Genomic DNA, 25,933 nt, shown 5'->3' with positions numbered 1-25,933 from the left:
GGCTGATACCCTGGCTGAGCCACTCAACCCGCTGTTGGCCTGGGGTTCCATTCACTTAGCTGGTAGTGGGCTGAGCAGGACTAAATTCAATGAAATAGGAAAACAAGAGTAACTAATGACAAAGTGCAAGAACCTAGAGCAGTGGTCCCCAACCTTTTACCGTGGCAGTGGATGAGCATCTGCCGAAATTCGGCGGCATTTCAGCGGCGATGCCTCTGGATGACACTGCTTATCGGCGGCAAGCAGCATCATCCAGAGGCGTCGCCGCCGAATTTTGGCGGCATTTCGGTGGATGCTCGTCTGCCAGCCAGTACGCAGGTGCACTGAGAGGCCCCTACAGGCGCCATGGCACCCGCAGGCACCGCGTTGTGGACCCCTGAGCTAGAGAGCCTCCTGAAGCACGGCGATCGTTTTGATTTAAATGGCCTTGAACTGTACGAAGAATGGAGTACACTGTCATCAATGTTGCCACATGCAAAATCGATAATGGACATTGTACAGTTTACTCATACCAGCAAACTTGTTGACATATATCCTAATGTGTACATTGCTACTTGTATTCTACTGACAATTCCTGTAACAGTAGCATCAGGAGAACGGAGTTTCTCAAAACTAAAGCTCATTAAAAACTACCTCCACTCTACAAGGAGTCAGGAACACTTGACTGGTCTTGCTATTCTTGCAATCAAACAAGAAATCACTTTGTCTTTGTCATACAATTACATTATTACTGATTTTGCAGCCAAAAAAGCCAGAAAGATTGTTTTTAATTAAGAACTAATCCTTGTTTCAATACCTCTTCATATAAATTTCCAATAAAATGTTGACAAATTAAAAAAATTACATTATTTGCATCATTCTGTCAAATCAGAATTTTTTCTATAGTGCTACTTCTTTAGTGCTAGTCCATCAGCACTACAGTGTGCTTAATTAAGTTAAAGTGGTTTTAATAACATGCATGTGGCAAGTTTTCCAATAGTGTAAGCTTATATTTGTGTTGCTAAGAGCAAGACAGGCACAGGGGCATCAGTTTAATAATCCTGCCTAGGGCACCATAAATCCTAAGGACGGCCCTGTCCGCCTCCTCCGCTGAGCACACCGCGTCGCTCTAATTCTCCTCCCCTCCCAGGCTTGCGGCGCCGATTGGAGGAGACTTAGAGCGGGGGTTATGTGAGAGATACTAATCTCCTAGAACTGGAAGGGACCTTGAAAGGTCATTGAGTCCAGTCCCCTGCCTTCACTAGCAGGACCAATTTTTTGCCCCAGATCCCTAAGTAGCCTCCTCAATGATTGAACTCACAACCCTGGATTTAGCAGGCCAATGCTCAAAACACTGAGCTATCCCTCCCCCCCCAAGGAGGCAAAGTGGAGGTGATCTAGGGCAGGGAGCAGTTCCCCTGTGCGCCTACCCCCCCGTTACTGCGGGCAGCCCTCCCCGCACCCCCCCCCAGCTCACCTCCACTCCACCTCCTCGCCTGAGCAGGCTTTTACACACCCCCAACCACTAGGCACCCTAGGCGGCCGCCTAGTTGGCCTAAATGGTTGCACTGGCCCTGCTTTCAGCCTCAGTCTGTGTGGTGCGGGGGAGGAATTGGGTTATTGCCCTGGGGGAGCTGCTGGGGGAGGGAGGAGATTTACCTGCTCACAGACAATTTTAAGAGTTTTAAAGCTTCAACTTTTTGAATCTCACTGTCCAGTGTCATTCAATAGTTCTGGTCTGACCAAAATATTCTCTGATCCCCCCCCCCCATAATTTCCCAGAGCTGTGAACATTTAAATTGGTAACAATTGGAATGAAATGCTGAAACTGGGATTTTTGTGCAACTGTGAAAGTTTAAATGAATAAATATAAAAATTGCTTAAAATGAGCATTATCTGTCAAAATTATATAGTATATAAAAAAAGAATTCAACCAATTCTGACTATCGCTGCTTAGACACACAGACCCTGCTCCTGCAGGCTCATCCTCACAGGGAGAGCTGATGTCCATGTGAAGCCCCAGTGACCCTCCCCACCAGCACAGGGGCTGATTGCAGGACCAGAGCCCGAGTGGAACATTTTTCACCAAAGCCTCCAGGGCTGTAATGTTACGGGTTGTCTCCTTCCAATTCAGCAAACAGCAGGAGTCAGTTCCACGAAGGGAAACACCCGCTTCCTGCTGCAGGCGGGGCATAGTGTGAACTCAGGAAATTGAAACTTACTCTGTTACACTGCCCAGAGGGAGCCATGGCTGCAGAGAACCCCGTGGAAAGTCTCCAGGAGGAAGCGACATGTCCCATCTGTCTGGAGTATTTTACAGAACCTGTCACTCTGGAGTGCGGGCACAATTTCTGCCGAGCCTGCATCAGCCAGTGCTGGGAGGGATCCGATACAGCCATCTCCTGCCCTCAGTGCAGACATACTGTGCAGCAGAGAAACCTCAGGCCCAACAGGCAGCTGGCAAACATGGTAGAAATCGCCAAGCAACTGAGTTTACAGGCAGCAAAGGGAAGAGGAGGGGACGGGGTGTGTGGGAAACACCAGGAGGCTCTGAAACTGTTCTGTGAAGAGGATCAAAGCCCCATCTGTGTGATCTGCAGAGAGTCCCGGGCTCACCGCGCTCACACGGTGGTTCCCATCCAGGAAGCCGCCCAGGAGTACAAGGTACAGAGTTGCTGTCCAGTCTTATGGGTAATAACTTTGGCATCACAAGTTTCCTGAGACAGGTGTATCTGTGTCATTCAGCTGTGTGTAGCCTTCATTGCATGAAAGAGGCTGTACAAATTAATGATACTCCAGCCTGGCAAGAAAGGGAACAGAAAGATTTAAAAATTGTCTGATGTGGAAAAGTTTTCTCTGAGCAGCTGAATCCTTTTCAAACCCAGCTCCCACCAGTGAACTAAGGGAACTCTCTGCAGACCCGAAGTTATTAAATGACCAGTGAGGTTTGAGTCACAAGAGCTGCAGGCCAGTCTATGTGGGAGCGCTGCCTTCAGACCGGAGAAGGGGGAGTTACAAGCTGTGGCTGTTATTACTGACTGGGTCACAGTGTTTATTATTGTTACTTGCATCCCAGCAGCCCCTACAGCCCCCAGATGAGATCTGACCTTGATTGTAGGGGGCCCTGTGGAAAACCCAGTGAGGGGCAATCCCTGCCCTGAGCCATTTACAGTCTAACTCAGGGGTGAGTAAACTACGGCCCGTGGGCCACATCCAGCGTACGGGACCATCCTGCCCAGACCCTGAGCTCCCAGCTGGGGAGGCTAGCACCTCCCCGCCCCGTGGTCCCCCCTACCCCTCCGGAGCCACACCGCTGCGCAGGCAGTGCTCTGGGCGGCGAGGCTGAGCAGTCCTGCAGGTCTGTGCGGTAGTGTGTCTGGCTCACAGTGGGCTGCAAGGCTGCCAGACGTGCTGCTCTGAGTGGTGTGGTTAAGGGAGCCGGGGGGGGTTGGATAAGGGGCAGAGCATCCTGGGGGGCAGTCAGGGGACTGGGAACAGGGGGCAGTTGGATGGGGTGTGTGAGTCCTGAGGGGCCTGGCAGGGGTGTGGATAGGGGGCGGGGCACTCAGGGGACAGGGAGCAGGGGGGTTGGATGCAGGATCCCCGGGAGGGTGGATAGGGATGGGGGATCTTGGGAGGAGGCGCTCAGGGGACAAGGAGTGTGGGGGGTTGGATGGGTCAGGGATTCTGAGGGGGGCAGTCAGGGTGCAGGAAGTGAGAAGGGGCAGATAGGAGGCCGGGGCCAGGCTGTTTGGGGAGGCACAGCCTTCCCTACCCAGTCCTCCATACAGTTTTGCAATCCCTATGTGGCCCGTGGGCCAAAAAGTTTGCCCACCCCTGGTCTAACTGGACAAGAGAGACAAAAGTTGGGAGGACAAACTGAGGCACAAAGAGGGGAAGTGACTTGTCCAAGGTAACTCAGTAGGTCAGTGTCAAAGCTGGGTATAAACCCCCACTTATCCAAGGCCAAGCCCATTCCCCTAACCACTAGCCAACGCTGCCCCCCTCAGCAGCACTGAGCAGTGATGAAGTGCAAACAGTGGGAAGATAAGACTCCCAGGCTCAGCATGGAGACAAGGTTTCCCACTGGGATTCTGAACTCCTGTATTTCTCCATGAGGGGTTAATCTCAGATGCTGCCGGCCTGCACTAGAGGAGATCACTGGGCTAAACACTGTGTGGACTCCCGGCACCTTGAGCCCTCACACAAAAGGGCTCCAGACAGCTCAGGTCCATGCCAAATACCACTGGGATTTCACTGGATTGTAGCAAAACCAACCCCAGGCTGGAGCTGACCGGTGCCAGTCTGACCTGTTCTGTTGTGTACGTGGGCAGGGACCAGCCAAAATGGTTCCCACCAGGCAGATTTTGTAATATCCCAGAATGCACTGCTTCCGGGATCTTTACCAGGGAATGGGACAGTGAGGACCTACCCAGGGGGCATTGCCACTGAAAGGGTTTAGGGCAGCACTGGAGCAAACCCCAACCGTTCCTTATACAAATCTGCCTGTCTAATTAGGGTGGCCACTGAGGCATCCCCAGAACACAGAACATCCCCACACCTGCCTGCATGGGCCCTCCCACACCTGAATCAGTCAGCCTGTGTGGGCCCTCCTCTGCCTTCTTCAGTTTGCCTCCACCTTCATCATTCTGCATGGAGGTGCCACCCCCACCCCTGTCCCCGCCCTCACTGGTATCCTCCTGCATCCTCGATCTCCTTCTCTTTCTTTTTCACTGGACAAACCCACGTCCAGTGCTGGGTCCCTACCGGACAGGGATTGTGCTCCATAACACTGGGACTGCGCAGCTTCCAACCAGATGAATGGCCTCTCTACATCTCATGGGGTTTGCCCTGGTGCTTAGACCAGCTCAGCCCAACCAGTGCAGTCCCCAGGGCTTCAGGGCTGAAATCCCAGCCCATATTGAAACCCTGAAACCTTCTGGGATTTGTATCACGTTGTTTGTTAAACCTTCTTAAAAAAAAGGCCTGTTGATTCACCCCCATGTGACTCCAGTGTCCTGTTAGTCCTGTACCACTAATCAATTCACAAATACCAATAAAGCTTGGTTATAATTGAGATCTCTAATTACTGAAAAGACTGAACCTGATTTGGTAATAAGTCAGAATATGACGCATTCCCAGTCTGCATTGATAAGGTTTCATCTCCTTGGTGCCCCTGATGTCATAAAGCAATTAGGACCAACAGTCATCTTGGGTTTTGGATGGAAAAACACAAAGCTCCACACCCCTCTCAACCATTCAAATAAAAGCTCCCAAATAATTTTTGTTTCTTCAGAAAAGAATCCAGGCCCAATTGAAGACTCTGAGGGAAGAGAAAGAAAAGCTGCTGGGATTGAAAGTGACTGGAGAGGGGAAAAGCCAGAAGTATCTGGTAGGTGCCTGTTGTTGTTAACCAGCAGGGACTGGTAGTGGGAGGTCTGTTTGGAGGCAGACTCCAGTGTGGCCTTGGTGAACATGGACCTGTGTGTGTTTCTCCATGATCACGGATTGATGGGTTAGATTCATGTGTAGAGAAGCCATTTCAGTGGATGAGTTAATGTCTAGCTCTTGTGACTTGCCCAGAAATGCCCCCAAGTGAACTGAATGTCACCTGTGAAGTGCTGTCCACTGTGTTTGTGCATTAACATGTTTGTTTACTTTTTCTCCCCTGGTGTCTCTGTCAGTGTAGTGCTGAGTCCTGCCTCCTGCTGCTCTGGGTCTGAATTCCCAGAGGCCATGAATATGCTAACATGACAGACATGGAAACCTCCCTTTCAGAGAGAGAGGGGCTGAAGGGGAAGTTGTGAGAAAGTCCTCTCCCTAGAGGATAGTCAAATGTCAGAAATCTTAGGAATTTCAATTAAGTTCTCCCTCCTGCACACTCAGCTCTCCATGAAAGGACCCCAGGCTCCATCCATGTCCCTGACCAGCCCTTTCCATATTTTCATACAGAAACAAACACAAACCGAGAGGCAGAAGATTGTGTCCCAATTTCAAGAACTGCGGCAGTTCCTGGAGGAACAAGAGCGACTCCTGCTGGCCCAGCTGGAGAAGCTGGACAAGGAGATTGTGAGGATCCAGAATGAAAATGTCAGTAAACTCTCCGAGCAGATTTCCCATCTCAGTGAGCTGATCAGTGAGCTGGAGGGGAAGTGTCAGAAGCCAACAAGCAAATTCCTGCAGGTGAGACAGGGGGAAACAGAGGCGCCGACTCCGTGGGTGCTTAAGGGCCAGAGCACCCATGGAAAAAACTTAGTGGGCCCTTAGCACCTATTGGCAGCCAGCTCCCCTCTCTACCCCCAGCACCTCATGCTCACTGATCAACTCCTCCCCCTCTCTCCCAGTGCTTCCCACCTGCCTCAATCAGCTGTTCCATGGTGTGCAGGAGGCACTGGGAGAGGAGTGGGGATAGAGTTCATACAAGGGAGGGGTCAGAAAGAATCTGGGTAGGGGCAGAGTGGGGGCAGGAAGAGGGAGGGCGGGGCTGTGGCATTGGGAGAAGGGGTGGAGTGGGGGTAGGGCCTGGGGTTCAGCACCCCCAGGAACAATTGGAAGCCAGCACCTGTGGTTAGAAATATTCCAGATCCCCACACAGGGAAGGGAGGGCTCCTGAATCATAAGCACTGGAGCCAGCAGTCAGAGATCTGAGTGTAACTCGGCGTGTGCATTGCTGACATGTGAATGACTATTGGTCACTGCAGAGTTACAGACACAGATATTAGAGATGGAAAAGCCCCATTAGCTCAGAGAATCCATGGCCCTGGGATCAGGGCAGGGCCTCTCTTCCCCATATTTGCAAAATCCCTTCCCTGGGATCCCCTTTGTGAGTCAAATGGAACTGAGATTCTTTCCTCTTTCTCTCTCCCCCTCTTCCTCCCTTCTAGGATGTCAGAAGTACCTTGAGCAGGTATGTGGCTCTCTCTCACTCCCCCTCACACTTCACAATACTGGGAAAGAGCTTTCTGTAGAGCATCTCCCAGGGCTCTACAGCAAAATGTGTGGAGAAGGTCACATTCTAGATACAAATCTCTCTGATCAACTTCATCCTGAGGTTCTCACCCTTGCACAGAAAACTCTGGGATTCTCCATTCAGTGGAAAGGACTGACCTCAAGTATTTCCTAGAGATGTCACCTCCCTGGGGGACTGGCCAGGATAGTGGAGATGGAATATGGGCCTGTCACTGCTGGGGCCCTGGTTACCATTCAGCCCAGGGTAGTAGGTGTCAAGAGTCTTTCCCACCTGAGGACTGTTTGGAGACCTGTGTGGAATGAGCTGGGGAGGTGGGAGTTGGTGCCTTAGTCTAGTTCCTAGGGGACAGATTTCTGCAGCTGGGAGAAGCAGAGGAATTCTAACTCCAGGCCCATTAGAGCAGCAACTCACTAGTAAGCTCTTATTATAAGTCACTAAATGAACTATAATCGTGTGAAATTGTTTCTGTCCAGGTGTGAGAAGAAGTTGCAGCAGCCAGAGGAGATTTCTCCTGAACTGGAAGAGCAAGTCAGTGGTTTCTCCCAGAAAACTATTGCGCTACTGGAGGCTCTGAGGAAGTTCAAAGGTACCTAGAAGGGATCTAGGAGGGGAAACTGGGATCAGTATCTGAGACTGAGAATGGCGCTGGTAATTGGTTCATAATTATATTATGCTTCTATTTAATGATTGGATGAGAATGCCACACACTTAGAGTCCAAGACATTCAGACTCATTAATTTCAACCCCTTATTTGTTCCAAAAGTATGTCTTGCTATTACAACTACTGTTAAAGTAAGAAATGACAGACATACTGAAAGAAATACTGCCCACTTACCTTCTCCTGGGGCATAGGCGGGTCATTTATCGTATGATGCTCCTTCCAATGTCTGACGTATTATACACATCCAGATTATATATTTATTAGTTCTTTTCAATCACCTTTGTGTGTTATGTATTGTAAGTATCTTCTAACTGGAAGGGCTTTTGCTGTCCAAGCTATTTTCAAGTTATTCTCATTTCTGATTCATTCATTACCAGTCATTTCACACTGATGTGCATGGGTCACTTTGACCCTTTTCTCCACATGGGATTTTTTGGACTTTACTAACTGCTTCTTGGCAGCACATTGTGGGTGTCTGGTGTCTTTAAGCACATTGTGCGGTCAAAACATCTCTTTGTCCTATATAGCAACTTATGAACTATCACTTAATTACAAGGCTACTTAAGGCAACATTCCCCTTATGTCAAATACGATTATTTCTGAAAATCTTATTTCATCATATAAAAGAAAAAAGGTTTTACCACTCCCAAAGGATCAGACACATTACTTGCCAGGTTAATGAATGTTTCAGATCTTACCCAAATACACACTACAGCCATTTCTTATTAACTAAACTAAACTCTATTAAAAAACAAAACAAGCTTTCTAGTTGTAAAGAGTTTTTTCAGAAATAGTTCATAGTCCAATGTCTAATATCACCTTCAGGGCGTACCAGCATACAGGGCCGGCTCTAACATTTCTGCCGCCCCAAGCAAAAAAAAAGAGCGCCGCCCAACCCCCCCCCCCCGAGCGCCGCATTGCCCCGACCAAGTCCCCGCCCCTCCGAGCGCCGCGTCGCAGCACCGCCAAGTCCCGCCCCGAGTGTCGCGCCGCCCAAGTCCCCGCCCCCCCCAGCGCTCCCTGTCCAAACCAAAAACTACAAAACCAAACCCCAGTCGCCGCCCCCTCCCAAGGTGCCGCCCCAAGCACGTGCTTGGTAGGCTGGTGCCTAGAGCTGGCCCTGCCAGTATAACTGGGACCTCAGTCTTGTGATTCAAACTTCCTCTGACGAAGCCTAAGCAGATCTGAGATGACAGAATCAGGACTCAATGATCTTTTACACAATTTCATGTCTTTTGACAAGTTGGGAGTTCAAAAGGATGTTGGGTCCATTGCTGGGAGATGCCTGAATGAGAGAGGAAAGAGGTTACAGACCTTTTCACATTAAATACCTGAGTGTGTCTCCATCTCTTTCTGTGTCATGATGAAAACACAGATCTAGGAGATCAGACTGACGCTGTTATAAATATGAAGCCTGAAATCTCACCTGTTTTATCTTTTCCCCCTCCAGACACTCTGCCATCTGCACCGGAGAGAAAAAGAGGTGAACCACTCGGAGCACACAGACGAACAGGGGCTGCTAACAGGGTGTTTCGCAACGGAGTTCTCCAGGTGAAGGAGGAGCAAATACAGCATCTGTGGGGTAAGTGACTGTCTGTAGTGTGTGTTTGCTTGTGTTTGGGGGTTACTTGCTGTGTGCTGAGCTTGTGTTTGTCAGTCTGTTTGGTTGTTTGTTTGTTTGAAGGACTGTGTGCTGTAGCTGGTAGTTGGAGGCTGTGAGCTTCAAAGGAAGGTTTGAAAGCTAGAAGCCTCTGGTAATTGGCTGAGCCTTAATCAGTGGGCGGGGCATTCACACAGGCCAGGACTTTATAAACTAGAGTGCCTTGTGATAAAGGAGGATATTGATATAATAGGCATCACAGAAACCTGGTGGACTGAGAGCAATCAATGGGACACAATCATTCAAGGTACAGCCATTCTTATGTTCTTATGACAGGGTGAGATTGGAGCCTTTTCTGAGCGCTGGCCCCTCTATGTGGCACCACCCCTGCTCCACTTCCCCTGAGGCCCTGGCCTCTGGCCAGGCCAGAAACCAGAGCTAGGCTCCCACCCAGGGAGCCTGAGCAGCACTGGTGGAGGGTTAAGATAGCTTAACCCTCCACCTATCCTGGATGGTGCACTCCGGGGAGCGGGGACATGGGACAGGGACTGCTCTCAGGACCCCCAGAAACCCACCCAGGGCAGGTGGAGGGTCAAGGGCTCTCCCCAGGAGCCAAGGCTCCCAGCCTGGCCAGGGGTCAGGGACTTGGTGGGAAGAGGAGTAATGGGCCAGGACCACAGAGTGTGCAGAGCCACTGGTAGTGAGACCTTGTGCCCCACTCCCAACACCTACTAAAGGTCCGGAACTCCTAGGGAGATGCAAAGCTGACATCACACAAACACTCCTAACACCAACCTTAGTGCTGAGCTCATACCGACGCTGCTGAACAGAAACTCTCACTGAGCAGCACCTGAACAAAGCTCTCTGCCCTGAGGGCTGACACATCCCTCTGCTTCACCCTAGTTCAGGCCTGCACAACATGCGGCCCGCGGAGCCTCACTGTGCGGCCTGCGGGAAGATTCTAAATCCCCCGCACACAGCGCTCTGTGGGGAGCTCAGAGCCCTTTAACTGCCAACCGCGGCCCGGAGTCAAAGGGCTCTGCGCTGCCCACAGCCGCGGGGAGCCCAGAGCCCTTTGAATCCTGGCTGCTGCTGGGATTTAAAGGGCTCAGGGCTCCTCCTGCTGTGGACAGCCCAGAGCCCTTTGAATCCTGGCCACAACTCCAGCGGATGGGCTGTGGGTGGGATTTAAAAGGCTCGGGCTCCCCTCAGCAGCAGGAGCTCTGGGCCCTTTAAATCCCTGTCCCAGCCCCGGAAAGCTCCGGGTTCCCCCAGCCGCCGGAGCCCCGGGCCCTTTAATTTGACCCTGAGGGTTCTCAGCCACCTCTTCAGCTGAGAGCCCCTGGTTGATTTAAAATCAAGTATCACCTCCCCACCCCCAACCTTCCTTTTTGGCCCACAGCTGGTTTGGTGGGGTATCACTGGAAGGAGGGTTTGTTTCCGCAGGACTGGGCGGTGCTGGAGCAGGGTGCTTTCGCCGGGCCGGGAGGTACTGGCGGGGAGGGTGTTTCCGCGGGGCCAGGGGGTTTTGGCCCTCAGCTGTTTTCTTTGGAGTAATGTGCCCCGTGGCGACTTACAAGTTGTGCAGGCCTGCCCTAGTGCAAGGGGTCTCCCCATCACTGTTCTCCAACATCCTGCCTTTCCTGTGGGCAGGGCTGGGCTCTCCCACTGGAGCTGCTCACTGTGTCCTGGATTGCAGAGATGCTCTCCCTGTGATGCTGCCAGCTCCTCACTTCTCTCTGGGATGGGGATGGGGCTCCCCCACCCAAGGCCAGCTCCTACTCTCTGATGTTAAACGGCTCTTCCCCAATGCTGCACCTTCCTCTCTGTTCCCCGGCCTGGGAGTGGAGGCTGCCTTAGGGGAGGGAGTTTCCCTCTGGGGTATAAAGCTGGTACCAGCATCCTCTCCTCCCTCCTCAATAAAAGCTTCTGACGCCTTCCTGGCTGTGTCTGTGCCCCTGGGAATGGAGCAGCCCCAGCAGAGGGAGCCGGGAGCTGAAGCTTCTGGAAGCAAATGAGAAACACACTAGGCCCTGGTCTATGCTAAGGGGGGAGGTGGGGGGTCGAGCTAAGATACTGTCGCTCCCCAATCGACTCCGCTTCCGCCTCTCGCAGCAGGGGAGAACCGGAGTTGACGGGGAGAGAGCTCGGGGATCGATTCATCGTGTCTAGACTAGACTCTATAAATTGATCCCCAATAGATCGATCACTACCCTGAGGAGCTGCGGTGACGTCCCTGCTCAGTCTCAGGTGCCCAGGACAGAGGCAGCTCCCTGGGATCCAGGCCTGTCCCAGCCAGGACGGGGCTGCTGGGGAGTGTGAGAAATGGTCCCAGCCTCCCCCAGGGCTGAGCTCTGCCCCTAACGCTCTGATTCTCTCTCCAGTGAATGTGACTCTGGATCCAGACACGGCTCATCCCCAACTCGTCATATCTGAGGATCGGAAACGTGTGAGACGGGGAGACACATGGCAGCGACTGCCCAATAACCCTGAGAGATTTAGCACTGAGCGCTGTGTGCTGGGCTGTGAAGGATTCACCTCGGGGAGACATTGCTGGGAGGTGGAGGTGGGGAATGGGAGATGCTGGGCTGTGGGGGTGGCCAGAGAGTCTGTGAGGAGGAAGGGAGAGATCAGCCTCAGCCCTGAGGGGGGGATCTGGGCTGTGGAGCAGTGGGGGGATCAGTTCCAGGCTCTCACCTCCCCTGAGACCCCCCTGCCCCTGAGCCGGGCCCCCAGCAGGATCCGGGTTTGTCTGGACTGTGACCGGGGGCAGGTGACATTTATCGATGCTGGTGACGAGGCCCCGATCTTCACTTTCCCGCCGGGCTCCGTCCCTGGGGAGAGAATCCGACCCTGGCTCTGGGTGGGGATGGGATCCCGGCTCAGACTGTGTCCCTGAGACACGCAGGGGAGGGGCGGGGGAAATATCTCACTGGGAGCCCTGAAATCAGCCTCTCTAGCCTCACACACCCTTGTCTCTGTGACCTCTCCCTGTGGCCTTTCTATCATCCCGTTTCTATGATCCTGGAGGCTGCTGTGTGGTAGAGAAGCCAATCCCATCACTGCCCCAGAATGGTGTCAAAGTTAGACTCACTTTGGTTGTCAGACCACTCTGTTTTATTAGCACAGGGCTCTGCTAATAACACCCAGATAATGTGAGCACCATGCAAGACACAAACTATCTTATTTATACAGACAAAAGGGTGAGAACTTAACAAGGTAACAAAGGAAGCAGAATCAGATAAGTTTACCTGGGCTAGGCATGCATATCTTATTTCCTTACTAACTATTACCCATCTTCTGTTAATGTTTCGCCATTAGCACCATTGTTTATGCCTAATGTTTCTTTTCCTGGCACCTGTATTTCAACATTTCTTATTTCTGCTTAAAGGTACATACAACATTTCTTTAATCCATTCTTATTTTTATAATATAATTCATTCTACTTTCACAATCCCTCCTTTTGGTCAAGCTCACGCCATGACCAAAATTTTATGGGGTTCCACATATTAACCGTTCTTTATCTCTTTGTTCATCAGCAATATTCAAAATCATCATATTAGCACTCTGTTCTGGGGCAGTCACCTGAGTGGCATGCCTTACACAATTTTGGGTACAACAGGAGACTAACTGAAAACATACAAAAATTCTTAGGATTCCAAACAGAATAGTCAGGGCTCCCTGAAACAACCAGTTTCCTATGCCAGAGAATACTTAGCCACTTCCATAAAGAACTTGGCTCTTCATGGGAAAGATATGCGATTTGTTCTAAGTGGCTAACGTGATCTATTACCTCATTGGTATCGTCAGGTATAAACATACAACATTGTTTTCCAATGAGAGCACAGGTCCCTCCTTTGGCCGCCAGCACTATGTACAATGCCTGACGGTTTTGGAGGGCCACCTGTCGGATCACCCCTGTTTCTTTGGCCAGGGCTCTTAAACTTTCTTCAGATTTATTTGCCATTATTTTAACTATTTTCTTTTAACCTCAGGAGCCTTTTTGCCTGGTGTATTACTCCCCCAAGTGGGTTAAAGGAACTGCCAATAGTCTCTTCCCAGGTGTCATTGCTGTTCCATATTGTGTTAAACGGACGAGGTCCTCCAGTGAGGTCTGGGGAATTGAGTGGGATAGCCAGGACAGGAACATCAGTTTGAGAGTGGGCTGGGATGTGGCTGCAGACCCAGCATTTAGAAATATTAAGGGTCTGAGCTATCCACACTTGCTGCTGGATAAAAGAATTGTCATTGTGGACTCCCCAGACCTCCAGACACCAACAGCCGAGGAACAGGCACCACCAGAGGTGCATGTTGGAGGCAGGGCCCTTCTGGTTCTGACAACCTCAACTGAGGGAACTGTAGTCACAGTTTTATGTCCACCAGGCAGCAGGCGCTAGGCTCACTACTGCTTTTTCTTGGGCCTTGCTTTAGGTAGTCGTCTGCTTCTGGCAACCCTTATGAGAACGTAGATTGTAAGGTATTGCAGGCTGTTCCTCTACGTCATCTTCTGGAGTCAAAATTGACTCTGTGTGGTCCTGAGGTGATGATTGGTTCGCTGGGGGTGGTGCATTCTTACACGGCAAAGCATGTATTCATGCTGCGGATGCCAGACAGTTTAACAGCTGTCTGGGTAGTAAGCTGTGCCTGATGATTCTTTGATACTCTAAGTCTTTTTGCTTCTTTCCTTGACTCTGGCTATAACAATGGCCTTCACACCTTATCTTTTCCACACAAACAGATTGAGAATACAAACAGTAGTATTTTATATCGAGCAAAAAGGCATTGCAAATTAAACCTTGCTAAGTTTTACAATTAATAACCAAGACAATTTACATTGAGACCCAGGCCTTCAATGTTTCTCTAATTTACTTAACAGACACAATAGAGAATCCTGTCTCTTACTACCTAAATCTTAAAACAAAGAGTTAGAGAGGGCCCAATTTGTAATGCATATGGGAAAACAGAATCTTATAGTCCCAGAGGGTCATTTCTTTCTGCTATTCAAAAAGGATGGCTAGCAGGATGAAATCAAATTATACATTATAAAGTCCAGCTCCTACATATCCCCCTTTTGACACTAAGATTATCAATCGCCAGTGTCACTTCTTATGTAGTAAAAATACTGGGAGGTGATTTGGGCCTGAGGCTCTAGCTTTGCATACATTTGTTTTATTCACCAGCATATTTTAAACGTTTCAGTTAAACACATACAATTTAAAACCAAAAATAATTAGGGGTAGTAACATTAGTATGCCAGTAGTTGTGGGAGTCCATCCAGATAATATGAATAGTTCTGTTTCCCACATTGTTTTGTTTGTTTGTTTTTAGGAACTGTTACCTTTTTACCTTTTTAAACAGATAATTGGTAACTGTTTGCCATTTAATGCCAAGACTGATAGAGAACTCAGCTAAATCAGTGCTTACAGTAAGCTGAGACTTTTTGGTTGTGGCAAATAGTAAATGTGATTATTGGTAAACACACTACTTACATTACATGTACATTTGTCTACTGGTGGGTTGCTAACACTTTTATTCTTTTAAAACACTTCTTTCCAAGAATTAACACACACATTGCCCGTTATACAATACTTTGGTCTAATTATTAATTTTATTCCACATACAGGATCCTAGTGAGATGTCTGTACTACAGGGCTTTGGAGCAACAGGCATGGACAAGCATACCCACTTTTGAGGAGTTCACTTGGTACAACCTTTAGTGTCCAATAGTTTCCCTTCCTCCCCAGCCCACTGGCTTGAGGTTTGAGGTAGCCAGAAGGATCCCAGGTGCAATCTGTGGAGTGGGCTAACTTTCCATCTCTTTGCTTCCAGAGCCTGTTGGTGTGCAATTTTAACAATTTCTTCACTTAACAAATTTTGTCTTACCGTACTGGAGACATACTGCATCCAGTTATATTGATAGGTATTAAACAATTATTTTTTTCTTTGCTTTAACAGATGTATTAAAACCTTAATATTTTCTGATATTACCCAAAACATCTTATGTTCTAAATATCTGCATTTTAGTACATTCCATAGCTATTGCAGTATGTTGTGTTTTTTTTAACTTATTTGTTTTTGTAATAGGTTGTTCTGTAGCTGGTATTAGCTTTTTCTGATTTTCTGAAAGATAAAAATAACATTTTTCTACCCCTTTCAGGGTGGCATTGATTGTTGCTTAAAATATTCCTTTCTTTTACAAATACCCTTGCTGATTGCAGGCAAAACAGAGGAATTACCCCCATATTTTCCTGTTTTTTTTGTTTTTGTTTTTTGTTTTTAATATAGGCAGGCCAGGTTTTAATGGATTTTACTTTTTAAGGGTTATGGGGAAATTATTTCACTGTTTAGTTATTAAATTCATGAGGTGGTGTACCTCAAGTTTTTCTTCTTATATAGCAGACCAAGTTTGTAATGTTTTTCCTGCTGTGTTAAGCTTTAAGTTTATTCACAGGTAATAGCTGAGAAGCATCATTACCATATTACCTTCAAGGATTTTTCCAAAAATCATACACACTATACGTTGTTACAGGGGTACTTACTAACATTAAATTTATTTCAATGTTTAATATTAACAATAACATTTAGCATCAAATCTCTTAAAGGGATCTTGTTATACCATGTCATTTTATTTAGGCAATTTCTTTTGTGCTGGCAGTTTTCACCTTCCTTTATCAGTTAGGTAATTTGCTTCAACACAGGCTTGGCTTTTGGATTCAAAGCCATCAGCAGAGCTCAGAGACTCTGTCTTAAAAGGGACACAATCAACTTCCACCAGAGTTTTGATTTCTTTCCACTTTCAACTCCTGCTTACAAAACACACAGAGATCTGAAAAAGAAAACAGTCTATTGCGGCTCTTTTTGGAGCCCTAATAGGATTTTAATTCAGTAGCATATTCCCAAAGCCAAACAACACTAATTACCTGTCTTGCAAAAAGGTCTGTCAGTTTTGCAACTTTGAATTAGTCAAATGAATTTTTAGTGGCATTAAAAACAAAAACAAAACCAATTTATCTTACACCTACAAAACAGGAGTTTTACAAACCAGATGTGCTGGTTTAGATTTTTAGAACTTTACATATTTTCACAGACAAATAGATACATACACATTTTCTTTTCCTTAACATTCCTTTACACTGCTTTGTTTTTACATAGCTCTATATATATTTGGATTATTTACAGGCACTCTTTTGGAAAAGGGCCCATTTTCCCTTCAGAATGGCTGCAAAGAAACCAAGAATTCTCTCTTTAACATGGTCCTTTTTAACATTTTCACAAAGTTTAACTGCTTAATTCTCTCCAGCCTTTGTAGAGTTAACTTTTCACTCTCTTTCCTTAAATCACTTGTTTTATCTCCCAAAATAACACCTTTATCACCTCAGATTTCACCATTTTAAGTATTGTTCCAGGGGTTCATGCCTGCACTTACTGCTTTTCTTACTCCTTACACTATGCCCTTAGGGCTTCCAACCTGTTTTTCAGTTTCTTTATCTGTTGCTTGCCTGCTTTTCTGGGCCTGATCCTGCTCTTTTTTTTTTTTTCCCAATGAACCGTTTGTGAGTGATATTGTGGTCACTTCACAATTTTGAAATAAATGTTCAAGGAAAGGGACCAGGAAGGGTGGGGGGCTAGTTGAGGAGCCCACCTTCTTTGCTGAATTGGTAGTGGAACACTAAAGAATCAGTTTTTGAGGCAGACAACAAAGGGGAACAGAACAAGGGGCTTTTTGTCCTTTTTACAATGAGATGGGAGTATTAAGGGGGTTGGATCGATCCAGGGTGGGTTTTTGAGAACAGGGTAAAGGGGAGCGCTCGGTCTGGTGGTGGGAGAGGAGGCTTTTAATAAAGCTTTCAACTTATTATTTGAATATTTGAGAGGGGCGAGTTTTTGATTTTGTCCAGCTATGATTTGCCTCTTCCCACCACTGAATGAAACAATTAACCTCTTCTTTAGCCAATTTAGTTTTAGGTTGGCCGAGTTTGTCCTTTAAGATGTCCACTCGGTCTTGTTCCAAGATTTTAACAGTGGCCACTGAGTTTTGGGATCCCCCTGAGTTAGCCTAGACCATTTTTCCAGAAATTTACAGGAGTCCGGACCCTTCTTACAGGAGTCTGGACCCATCCTAAATACATAAAATGAGCCGGCGTTCGTTTAGGGAACTGTCCCGACTTAGACGTCTGGTTACCCATACAGGAGGACTTCACACACCAATCGCACAAGAAGGAAATTCGGGTTCGTGAGAGCAATGCCCAGTGCAACACACAAAAGGAGCCCACAGGCTACTGCCTCAATTGCCCTTGCTTTCACACCCAGGGTTTTACCCAAAGTGTGGTGCGGCTGCAATTGTGCAGATTCCACTCACTCAGACCGCAGGGACAGGAACCCCTTGGTTGGCCGACCCCGGACGGAGATGGCACCCAGACTCAAACACTCCACAGGAAGACGGATAGACACAGAGACAGGACAGTCCTCAGTCCGGACAAAACACAGAAATAATTACCTGACCAGATTCCTGATGTCAGATCCCGGGATCCCTACCAGAACAGAGTGGGAACCAACAGGTTCAATGGCGTAGACTTCACTGTGGTCGTGCACCTTTCTGTTCTGGTGGAGGACCGCTCAGGCCAAATGCCCAGGTGCCGGCTGCCACGGTCGTCCTACAAAAACAGTCAGGAATCACGCAGCCCCAGTGAAGACGGTTGCCATCTCGGTGGAACCTCCAAATTGTCAAAGTTAGACTCAGGACTCACAATTTGTCAGACCACTCTGTTTTATTAGCACAGGGCTCTGCTAATAACACATAATGTGAGCACCATGCAAGACACAAACTATCTTATTTATACAGACAAAAGGGTGAGAACTTAACAAGGTAACAAAGGAAGCAGAATCAGATAAGTTTACCTGGGCTAGGCATGCATATCTTATTTCCTTACTAACTATTACCCATCTTCTGTTAATGTTTCGCCATTAGCACCATTGTTTATGCCTAATGTTTCTTTTCCTGGCACCTGTATTTCAACATTTCTTATTTCTGCTTAAAGGTACATACAACATTTCTTTGATCCATTCTTATTTTTATAATATAATTCATTCTACTTTCACAATGGGAATGGAAAAATGGGTTTCTCTAGCCAAGTAATCCTAGCCCCTATGGCCTGGAGGACTCCTGTCTACCCAGCCTCTGGCCTCTTAGCTCTATGACTCCTGGAAACTCCTCCCCCTCCCTCCCTGCAGCACCAGGTATGAGAGGAGAAAAGGGGCCTTGGGGCAGATGTGGGGGCTACAGAGTCATAACTGGTGGAGGAACTGGGGGCAGAATTGATGTGAAGTTGTGGGGCAGTATTAATGTGGAGCTGGAGACAGGCATATGTGGGGTGGCAGGGACACAGAATTAATTAATTGGGATTTGGCAGTTTGGGAAGAAGCTGGAAGCTCCGCACCAAGCGGGAGCTTGGGAGAAGCAGACCCAGGGACTGTGGAGTGTGCATTCATCCCAATATCCAGTAGAAATGAGTGACTAGCATAGACACTTCCTAGGTCGATAAAAGAGATTTTACCATCAATGTAGTAAATCCACCTCCAGAAGACACAGTAGTTAGAGCAACAAAGAATTCTTCCCTTGACTTAGCTGCGTCTACATCAGGTGTTAGATTGACCTAACTACATCACACATGGTGTGAAAGTTTTCACAGCTCTAAGCGATGTAGCTACGCTGACCTAAGTTTTAGGTGTAGACCAGGACTCAGGAAGATTATTGCTACTACAGCAGAGCTACAGCTGTCACTGAAGTGCCATAGTGTATATGCATCCGGAAGTGTTTTTTCCATTGCTCTAGTTTATCCCCCTTTCTCACAGGCTGTAGCAAGGTCACCGGCAGAATTCCGTTGTCTGGACCGGGGGTTAGGTCGATCTAGCTGTGGCACTCGGAGCACACACAGTTTCACAGCCCTGAATAACATCCCCAGGTTGATCTAAGTGTTAAGTGTAGAGCAGGCCTAAGCGGGGTTTCCCTGGAGTTGGCTGAAAACACAGGGGCTGAGGGATTGCCTGGCAGCTTGGTGTGCGTGAGGCAGAAAGCCAAGAGAACCAGTCCTGAGTGTGATCCCAGCAGGAAACTGAGTGACAGAACTTGCTTCAGGCCCAGGGTTCCCCGGAAAGGCAGACATGGAGTTCTGAGTTAAGAAACTGCCGGCTGCTGTTTGTTTGTACCGTGTTCAGGGCACAGGAATGTGTGGATATTGTTTGTAACTAATACAGATTGCCCCAAAGAAATACCTGACTCCTATAATCAATTTCTCCTGCCAACGGAAGAACCTAGGATGGTCCGAAACACTGGCTAACTGCTGAGGTCAAAGAAGCAATGGGACAACCCAAGTCAGAATCTAGACCTGTGGAGGCAAATGCATTGGTGGGAAACATTTGCGGGGAGCTCCAGCAGCAAAGAGCCTGTGCAGAGGAGCAATTGCTGCTAACTGTGGACTTGAGCATGTCCAGCTTTGTGTGCCGAGCAGTCCCCATTGTCCCTTTTCTCTGGCCTGACACTCCTCTGCCCAGAATCAGACAAAACCAAAACATGGATCTCTGCCTTGTATTTCCCCCCAGCAGACCCACTCAACACAGTAATAATGAACTCGGTATTTGCCCAAGGAGACAAAATGACAGGAAGAGACTGGGGCAGCTGGAACAGGGTGGGGGATTGGGATGGGGAATGGGTTTGAGTGTTACTTTCCCTTTTGTGTTTGGAGTTTTACACAATTAAAACCTAAAATCTTCTTTCTAGCTCGTAGCTTGTGTTCTGAAGGGGCTCGGCTGTGACCTTCAGGATGTGATGACATAAATCTTAGAAGATTTACCATAAAATCACCCTTCAGCTCCAGGTTTGCTCCAGATTAATGAATTGTTGCTATTTTCATGCATTGTCACTAACACACACCAGCTGCCTCTGACCTTAACCCAGAGAGCCCCTGTAGCCCGGCTGGTCCCAGGCGGGTGGTTAGATGATCAGCAAGATACCACCAAGCCAAGGCTCCTCTGCACACACATTGCCACTGAAATCACTCAAGGGGGTTTAGTTCCCACCTATTGTTGTTTCAATGCAAGTCTGTGTGTGGCTGTGGAGGCCCTCACTGTTTATTAATATAACCCTTCTGCTGGGGGGAGCTGGCAGCAGCCAGGCCCGGGTTCAATATCTAGGGCAGTGAGTCCCAAACTTTAACAACCCGTGAACACCTTTCACTAAAATGTCAAGTCCTGTGAACCTCCTCCTAAAAATGAGTATTTCCAGGGATATTCTCCTTGACCTGAGTATAAATTATAAAAGCAGCGATCTTGGAAACACCTTAAGATCTGCTATTGTGTGGCCAGGGAGGTTGAGGTGTTCTCCTACAGGTTTTACGCCATCATGTGCCAGCAATGCCCGTCTGCTATGTACATCGGCCAAACTGGACAGTCTCTACGGAAAAGGATAAATGGAGACAAATCAGATATTAGGAATGGCAATATCCAAAAAAAATGTACAAACCCCAGGGGTTCACGAAGCCCAGTTTGGGAACCACTGATCTAGGAGTTCCTTTTCAACAATACAACAGAACCAGCTCCAGCCCCACCCAGTAACCTGAGAAAATGACACACAGCCCTGGGCACCTCTAGAGGCAATACTTCCCCTCTCGCAACCACGGAGTCTGAGTGTAGAAAAGAAACTTTGAATGAAAGGAGAGAAATCACACGGCATTCTTTTGGGGAGACGCTGCAAGCTGGATTAATAAACATAAAACCATGAGCAAAACAACCACCCTGGAATACATTGGGCAGGGGACAAAACCTTTTGTCTCAGGTTTTAATTCAAGCAACCAAAAGTTCCTTTAACGTGCCCACCCCTTCTCCCTCTGCAGCACTCACAGTGAAGACCCAGAATGTAGAGGTGCATCTGCAGAGTTCACCTCTCACCCTGGTGGGGCCCAGGGGGTGCATCTTGCTTGGTCCACTGTCCAGGCATTTGCTCTGGCACCAGATGCCTTGCCAGCCACTCACAGCTCTACTCAATGTTTTCCCCAGGAATTGAAATTAGGGGGGGGTGTTCGAATTTACAGGGGGGGTGTCGGGACCAATGAGATATATAAAAGCAATATGAATAAAGTAAATGTTTTGTTAGGATGATGCAAATTTAACATAAGAATAATGCAAGTTACACCAAAACGCATAACAGGTCTAGATTTCTAAAAATATATAAATTTAAAAAATATTAATTTAAATTGACTTTTGAAAAGTAAGCCATTGTGGGATAACAGGGAAGTTTTCTCATGGATCAATAACTGGTTAAAAGATGGGAAACAAAGGGTAGGAATAAATTATCAGTTTTCAGAATGGAGAGAGATAAATAGTGGTATCCTTGAGGGGTCAGTACTGGGACCAGTCCTATTCAACATATTCATCTGGAAAAATGGGTAAACAGTGAGGTAGCAAAATTTGCAAATGATACAAAACTATTCAAGATAGTTAAGTCCCAGGCAGACTGTGAAGAATTACAAAGGGATCTCACAAAACAGGGTGACTGGGCAACAAAATGGCAAATGAAATTCAATGTTGATAAACGCAAAGTAATGCACATTGGGAAACAATCTCAACTATACATAGAAAATGATGGCATCTGAATTAGCTGTTACCACTTAAGAAAGAGATGTTGGAGTCATTGTGGATAGTTCTCTGAAAACATCCACTCAATGTGCAGCAGCTCTCAAAAAAGCAAACAGCATGTTGGGAGTCATTAAGAAAGGGATAGATAATAAGACAGAAAATATCATATTGCCTCTATATAAATCCATGGTATGTGTACACCTTGAATGGTGTGTGCAGATCTGGTCACCCCATCCCAAAACAGATATATTGGAATTGGAAAAGGTACAGAGATGGGCAACTAAAATGATCAGGGATATGAAACAGGAGGAGAGATTAAAATGACTGAGAATTTTCAGCTTAGAAAAGAGATGACTAATGGGGATATGATAGAGGTCTATAAAATCTTGACTGGTGCAAAGAAAGTGAATAAGGAAATGTTATTTAATCCTTCACATAACACAAGAACTAGCAGTCACCCTGTCATGAATAGTTAGTAAAGGGTTAAAGCATAGTACCTGGTGGGCACCTGACCTGAGGACCAATCAGGGAAGAGAATTTGAAACTCCTAGGAGGGAACTTTTCCCTCTGTTTGGGGGGGTCTTTGTCTTTAGCCGTCTGGAGTTACAAGAGTCCAGATGTTTTAATCAAGTCTACAAGTTTCCACCTTTCTGAACTAATTTCTTCTAGTCAAGATAGTGAGTATTAGAAAGATACTTTGTGTCCTCACCTAATAATCCTATGCTTGCAATTCTGTGTGTTTGTTATTGATTATTCTTAATTCTGCTGTTTTGTTGTACTGAGAAAGAGAGAGGATTCTCTCCAGAACTTAGCAAGGTTATACCCTATGAGTGTCCAGCTTGGGCTCATAGAGATTCTGTATTTTCTTGTTTTTCTTTTAATAAATTCTTTCTATAAAGACTTGATTAAATCCCTTCTACTGTGGATAGGGGGAGGGGCGAAGACACTCTCTCGGTGGTGAGACAGGCTTATCTCCGGGCAGAGAAGGGAGGGGGAAGAGAGTTCCTCCTGGGTTTGATTCAAACGGTTTGAATCAGGTATCTCTTTCCAGTGGCTAGGAGAGAGAGAGGGGGGGAGGTTTCCCTCCGATGAGTGGATCTGTATTTCCCCAGGGAACGTCTCTGGAAAGAAGGGAGACAGGGGGAAAACAGGGGTGTCCCGGCCCACGTAATTGACCGCGGTGGTGGCAGCAAAGGGGAGACCTACCCTAGGATTTTGGGGTGGGGGAAGACATGCTGGTCCTCACTTTGAAACCCCCCAGCTTCAAGTGAGGGTAGACCCATGACACACCCAATGAAATTCATAGGCAGCAGGTTTAAAAAAACAAAAGGAAGTACTTCCTCACACAATATAAAGTCAACCCAGGGAACTCTTTGCCAGGGGATGGTGTGAAGACCAAAATTATAACAGGATTAAAGAAAGAACTAGATAAATTCCTGGAGAATAGGTCCATCTGTGGCTATTAGCCAGGATGGGAGGGATGCAACACCATGCTCTGAGTGTCCCTAGCCTGTTTGCCAGAAGCTGGGAATGGGCAACAGGGGATGGTCACTTGATGATTACTTGTTCTGTTCATTCCCTCTGAAGCACCTGGCCTTGACCACTGTTGGAAGACAGGGTACTGGGCTAGGTGGACCATTGGTCTGACCCAGTATGACCATTCTTATGTAAAAATTAATTATAATAATAAAAATGTTTAGTACAGAAACTCCCCAACATAATGACCTCCCAAGATAGCAACAATGTGAGATAACAACCTTGGCAAATAATGCATTTTAAAAATCTTGGCCTACCAGGAAACATATTTATATAAGCTTCCATTCCCAGTCACAAATCTAGCATTCTGGAGCAAAGTGACTAAAATATAGTCCAACAAACAAATGTTTACTTAACATGCCCCTCCCTTTTCCCTCCACCGCACCCCGCTCACCAGTGTTGTCTTTAGTCAGTGGAGACTCAGAGTTCAGAGGTGCTTTCACGTGAGTACACCTTCCAGGTGGAGGACAAGAAGGCACTTTACTTGTTCTTCCAGCTGCTCACTGTTCGCTCTGGACACGGCTGTTTGTTATGCCACCGTTCACTCCACCGCTCTGTTGCCAATGGCCCTGCGCAGTCACCATCTGCTGCCACCTGCCATTTTGCCCTCTATGAGTTGGTCTCTTGAGGTTCCACCAGCTCTCAGTGATTTCAGCTGAGCTCTCAGTGGGGGAACCTCACTGCTAGTGCAGTCTGGGCCGTCTCTTACACAAAAACATTGTCCCCACAGGAACACTGTCCCCACAACAGGACTAAGCACTTAGACCTGATTGTCAGTGATTTCAGCTGCAGTGGTCACTTAACAGAATGTAACAGGCTGGTGTGGCTCCCCTCCTCCCCAGGGAGGGTTGAGCCCCAGACACCGGAAGGGGCGGGGCTCCAGAACAGTGAGCCCGCCCCTCAGCGGGTCAGGCGGTGACCCGGAAGCATAAAAACCGGCCACCAGAGCTCAGTCGGAGCCCAGCCACCGTCGGGAGCAGACCTGCCCAAGAGGGCTCGGGACTGGGAAGCTGCTGGAGCCCACAGCAGTTGCCCGAACTGGCTGGAGCTTTCCCTCGCTCGCTACTGGGAGGACCCGCTGAAGCTTCCCCGTGCCGTCTACGAGGAGGAACCTGCCGGAGACTTCACCTCTCCCTTGTTGTTACCCCGAGGAACCCCCGGAGCAGAACTGGCTGGACTTCCCCGAGGAACTGCCGGATCTACCCCCCAGCCTGGGCTGCGAGGAGCCCATGCTGTTGGACTTCCCGGGAGCAGACGTCCCGGACCAGGTAGGCCCAGAGGGGGGTATTGGAAATGGCCCGGGGGCAGCCGACCCCAGTCAGGCTGCAGATTAACCTATGCCCATGTTAGTGTGTTGCGGTCAGGATCCCCACTGACCGTCAGTGGTGGTAGCCGCTGCCTAGGACCCCGGGCCGGGACGCAGTGGAGTGGGCGGGCCTGCGTCCCCCCTGCCACCCCACTCGCGGGTGGCAGTCTTCCCCTCTCACCCCAGTGCTCAGCCTTGCAGCAGAAGGCCTGAGCCCTAACTGTCTTTTTGTATTGTTGCTCAGCCTTGAAGAAACAGGGCAGGACCTGAGTAAGAACAACAGGCCGGTGTGGCTCCCCTCCTCCCCAGGGAGGGTTGAGCCCCGGACACCCACCTTTACACAGAACAAAAGACTATCTATGGAGCCTAATCAGCTCTCGTTTTAAACAGTGGAGAGGGACAGATCCCCACCCTCTCTCTTGATGCCTTCAAATCATCACAGGCTAAGTACAGTTCTACTGCCCTTTACTCGTACAATAAAAAAAACATTTCATCCCCCATTTACCCCGCATTCAAGTGGTTTGTAACCCAACCCCAGCCAAAATCTATCACTTGGACAACACAGCTCTGTTTGCTGGATACCTAGGTAGATTAGGTGTGAATGTAAATATAATCTGGCCCTGAAGCTTTTCCCCACAGCCCCAGCTCATCACTAGCTTTCAGGGAGAGCTCATTTAGACTTTGCTTACAAATCATCATTTGAAATTATTAGGTTGGCCAACATCACGGAAATGAATGCACTGACATCATAAAAAACAACAGCTGTATAAGGAAGCAAGGAAGCTAGTCTATGTTAATACTTTTCAAATCTATTATACTTTTTCAGATACACATATTTTATCATGCACTGTATAAGCTTTTAAGTGTGCATTAATCTTCCAGTTTAAATTCAGATTTCCAAACAGTCACTAAATTGGTATGTAACTAGCTCACAAAACTGGGGGGGTGTTGGGGAAATTCAGGGGAGGTGTAGGGAAATCACTGTTCCCCAGCATCCGGGTTCTTACCACCAGCAGCAGCTGCCTCCAACACCTGTACGTTCACCAACCAGCCCTGAGAACTATGACCCTTACCCTCTGCACTCAACCCCCATCACCATGCAGTATAGGCATCCTGAAGTGCAGCACTCACTACACAGCACTCCAGACAGGACATATTCAAACCTGTGACCGTACAGTTCCCCACCCCACCCCCCTGCCCTTTTAGATTCCCAAAATGTTGTGTGTCTGTCAATAAACTAATTTTCTTTTC

At 47.9% G+C, this 25,933-nt stretch overlaps 1 protein-coding gene and 1 long non-coding RNA gene across 3 annotated transcripts; one reads left to right on the top strand and one right to left on the bottom strand.

Annotated features, from left to right (window-relative positions):
* The first annotated feature begins 2,191 nt into the window (after positions 1-2,191).
* Positions 2,192-24,554, top strand: LOC120393846 (zinc finger protein RFP-like). 2 transcript variants are annotated; one of them, XM_039518342.1, is made up of 9 exons: positions 2,192-2,643; positions 5,276-5,371; positions 5,932-6,162; positions 6,864-6,886; positions 7,423-7,535; positions 9,061-9,192; positions 11,595-11,776; positions 19,988-20,084; positions 24,528-24,554. In XM_039518342.1, exons 1-8 carry the CDS (start codon positions 2,227-2,229, stop codon positions 20,042-20,044), a joined length of 1,251 nt encoding a protein of 416 aa, XP_039374276.1. In that variant the 5' UTR covers positions 2,192-2,226; the 3' UTR covers positions 20,045-20,084; positions 24,528-24,554. The 2 variants fall into 2 exon arrangements, with proteins under 2 accessions (XP_039374276.1, XP_039374275.1); XM_039518341.1 differs by lacking the exons at positions 19,988-20,084; positions 24,528-24,554 and having other exon boundaries at positions 11,595-12,354.
* LOC120393850 lies at positions 8,855-11,306 on the bottom strand. The gene is made up of 3 exons (XR_005592140.1): positions 10,788-11,306; positions 9,037-9,072; positions 8,855-8,895 (listed from the first exon to the last, which is right to left on the bottom strand). It is a non-coding gene; the product is annotated as an uncharacterized LOC120393850 (long non-coding RNA).
* Positions 24,555-25,933: the final 1,379 nt, after the last annotated feature.

Source organism: Mauremys reevesii, unplaced genomic scaffold (genome assembly GCF_016161935.1).
Source record: "Mauremys reevesii isolate NIE-2019 unplaced genomic scaffold, ASM1616193v1 Contig34, whole genome shotgun sequence".
In the NCBI taxonomy this organism is placed as follows: domain Eukaryota; kingdom Metazoa; phylum Chordata; order Testudines; family Geoemydidae; genus Mauremys; species Mauremys reevesii.
This window is presented reverse-complemented; position numbering and strand designations above follow the sequence as displayed.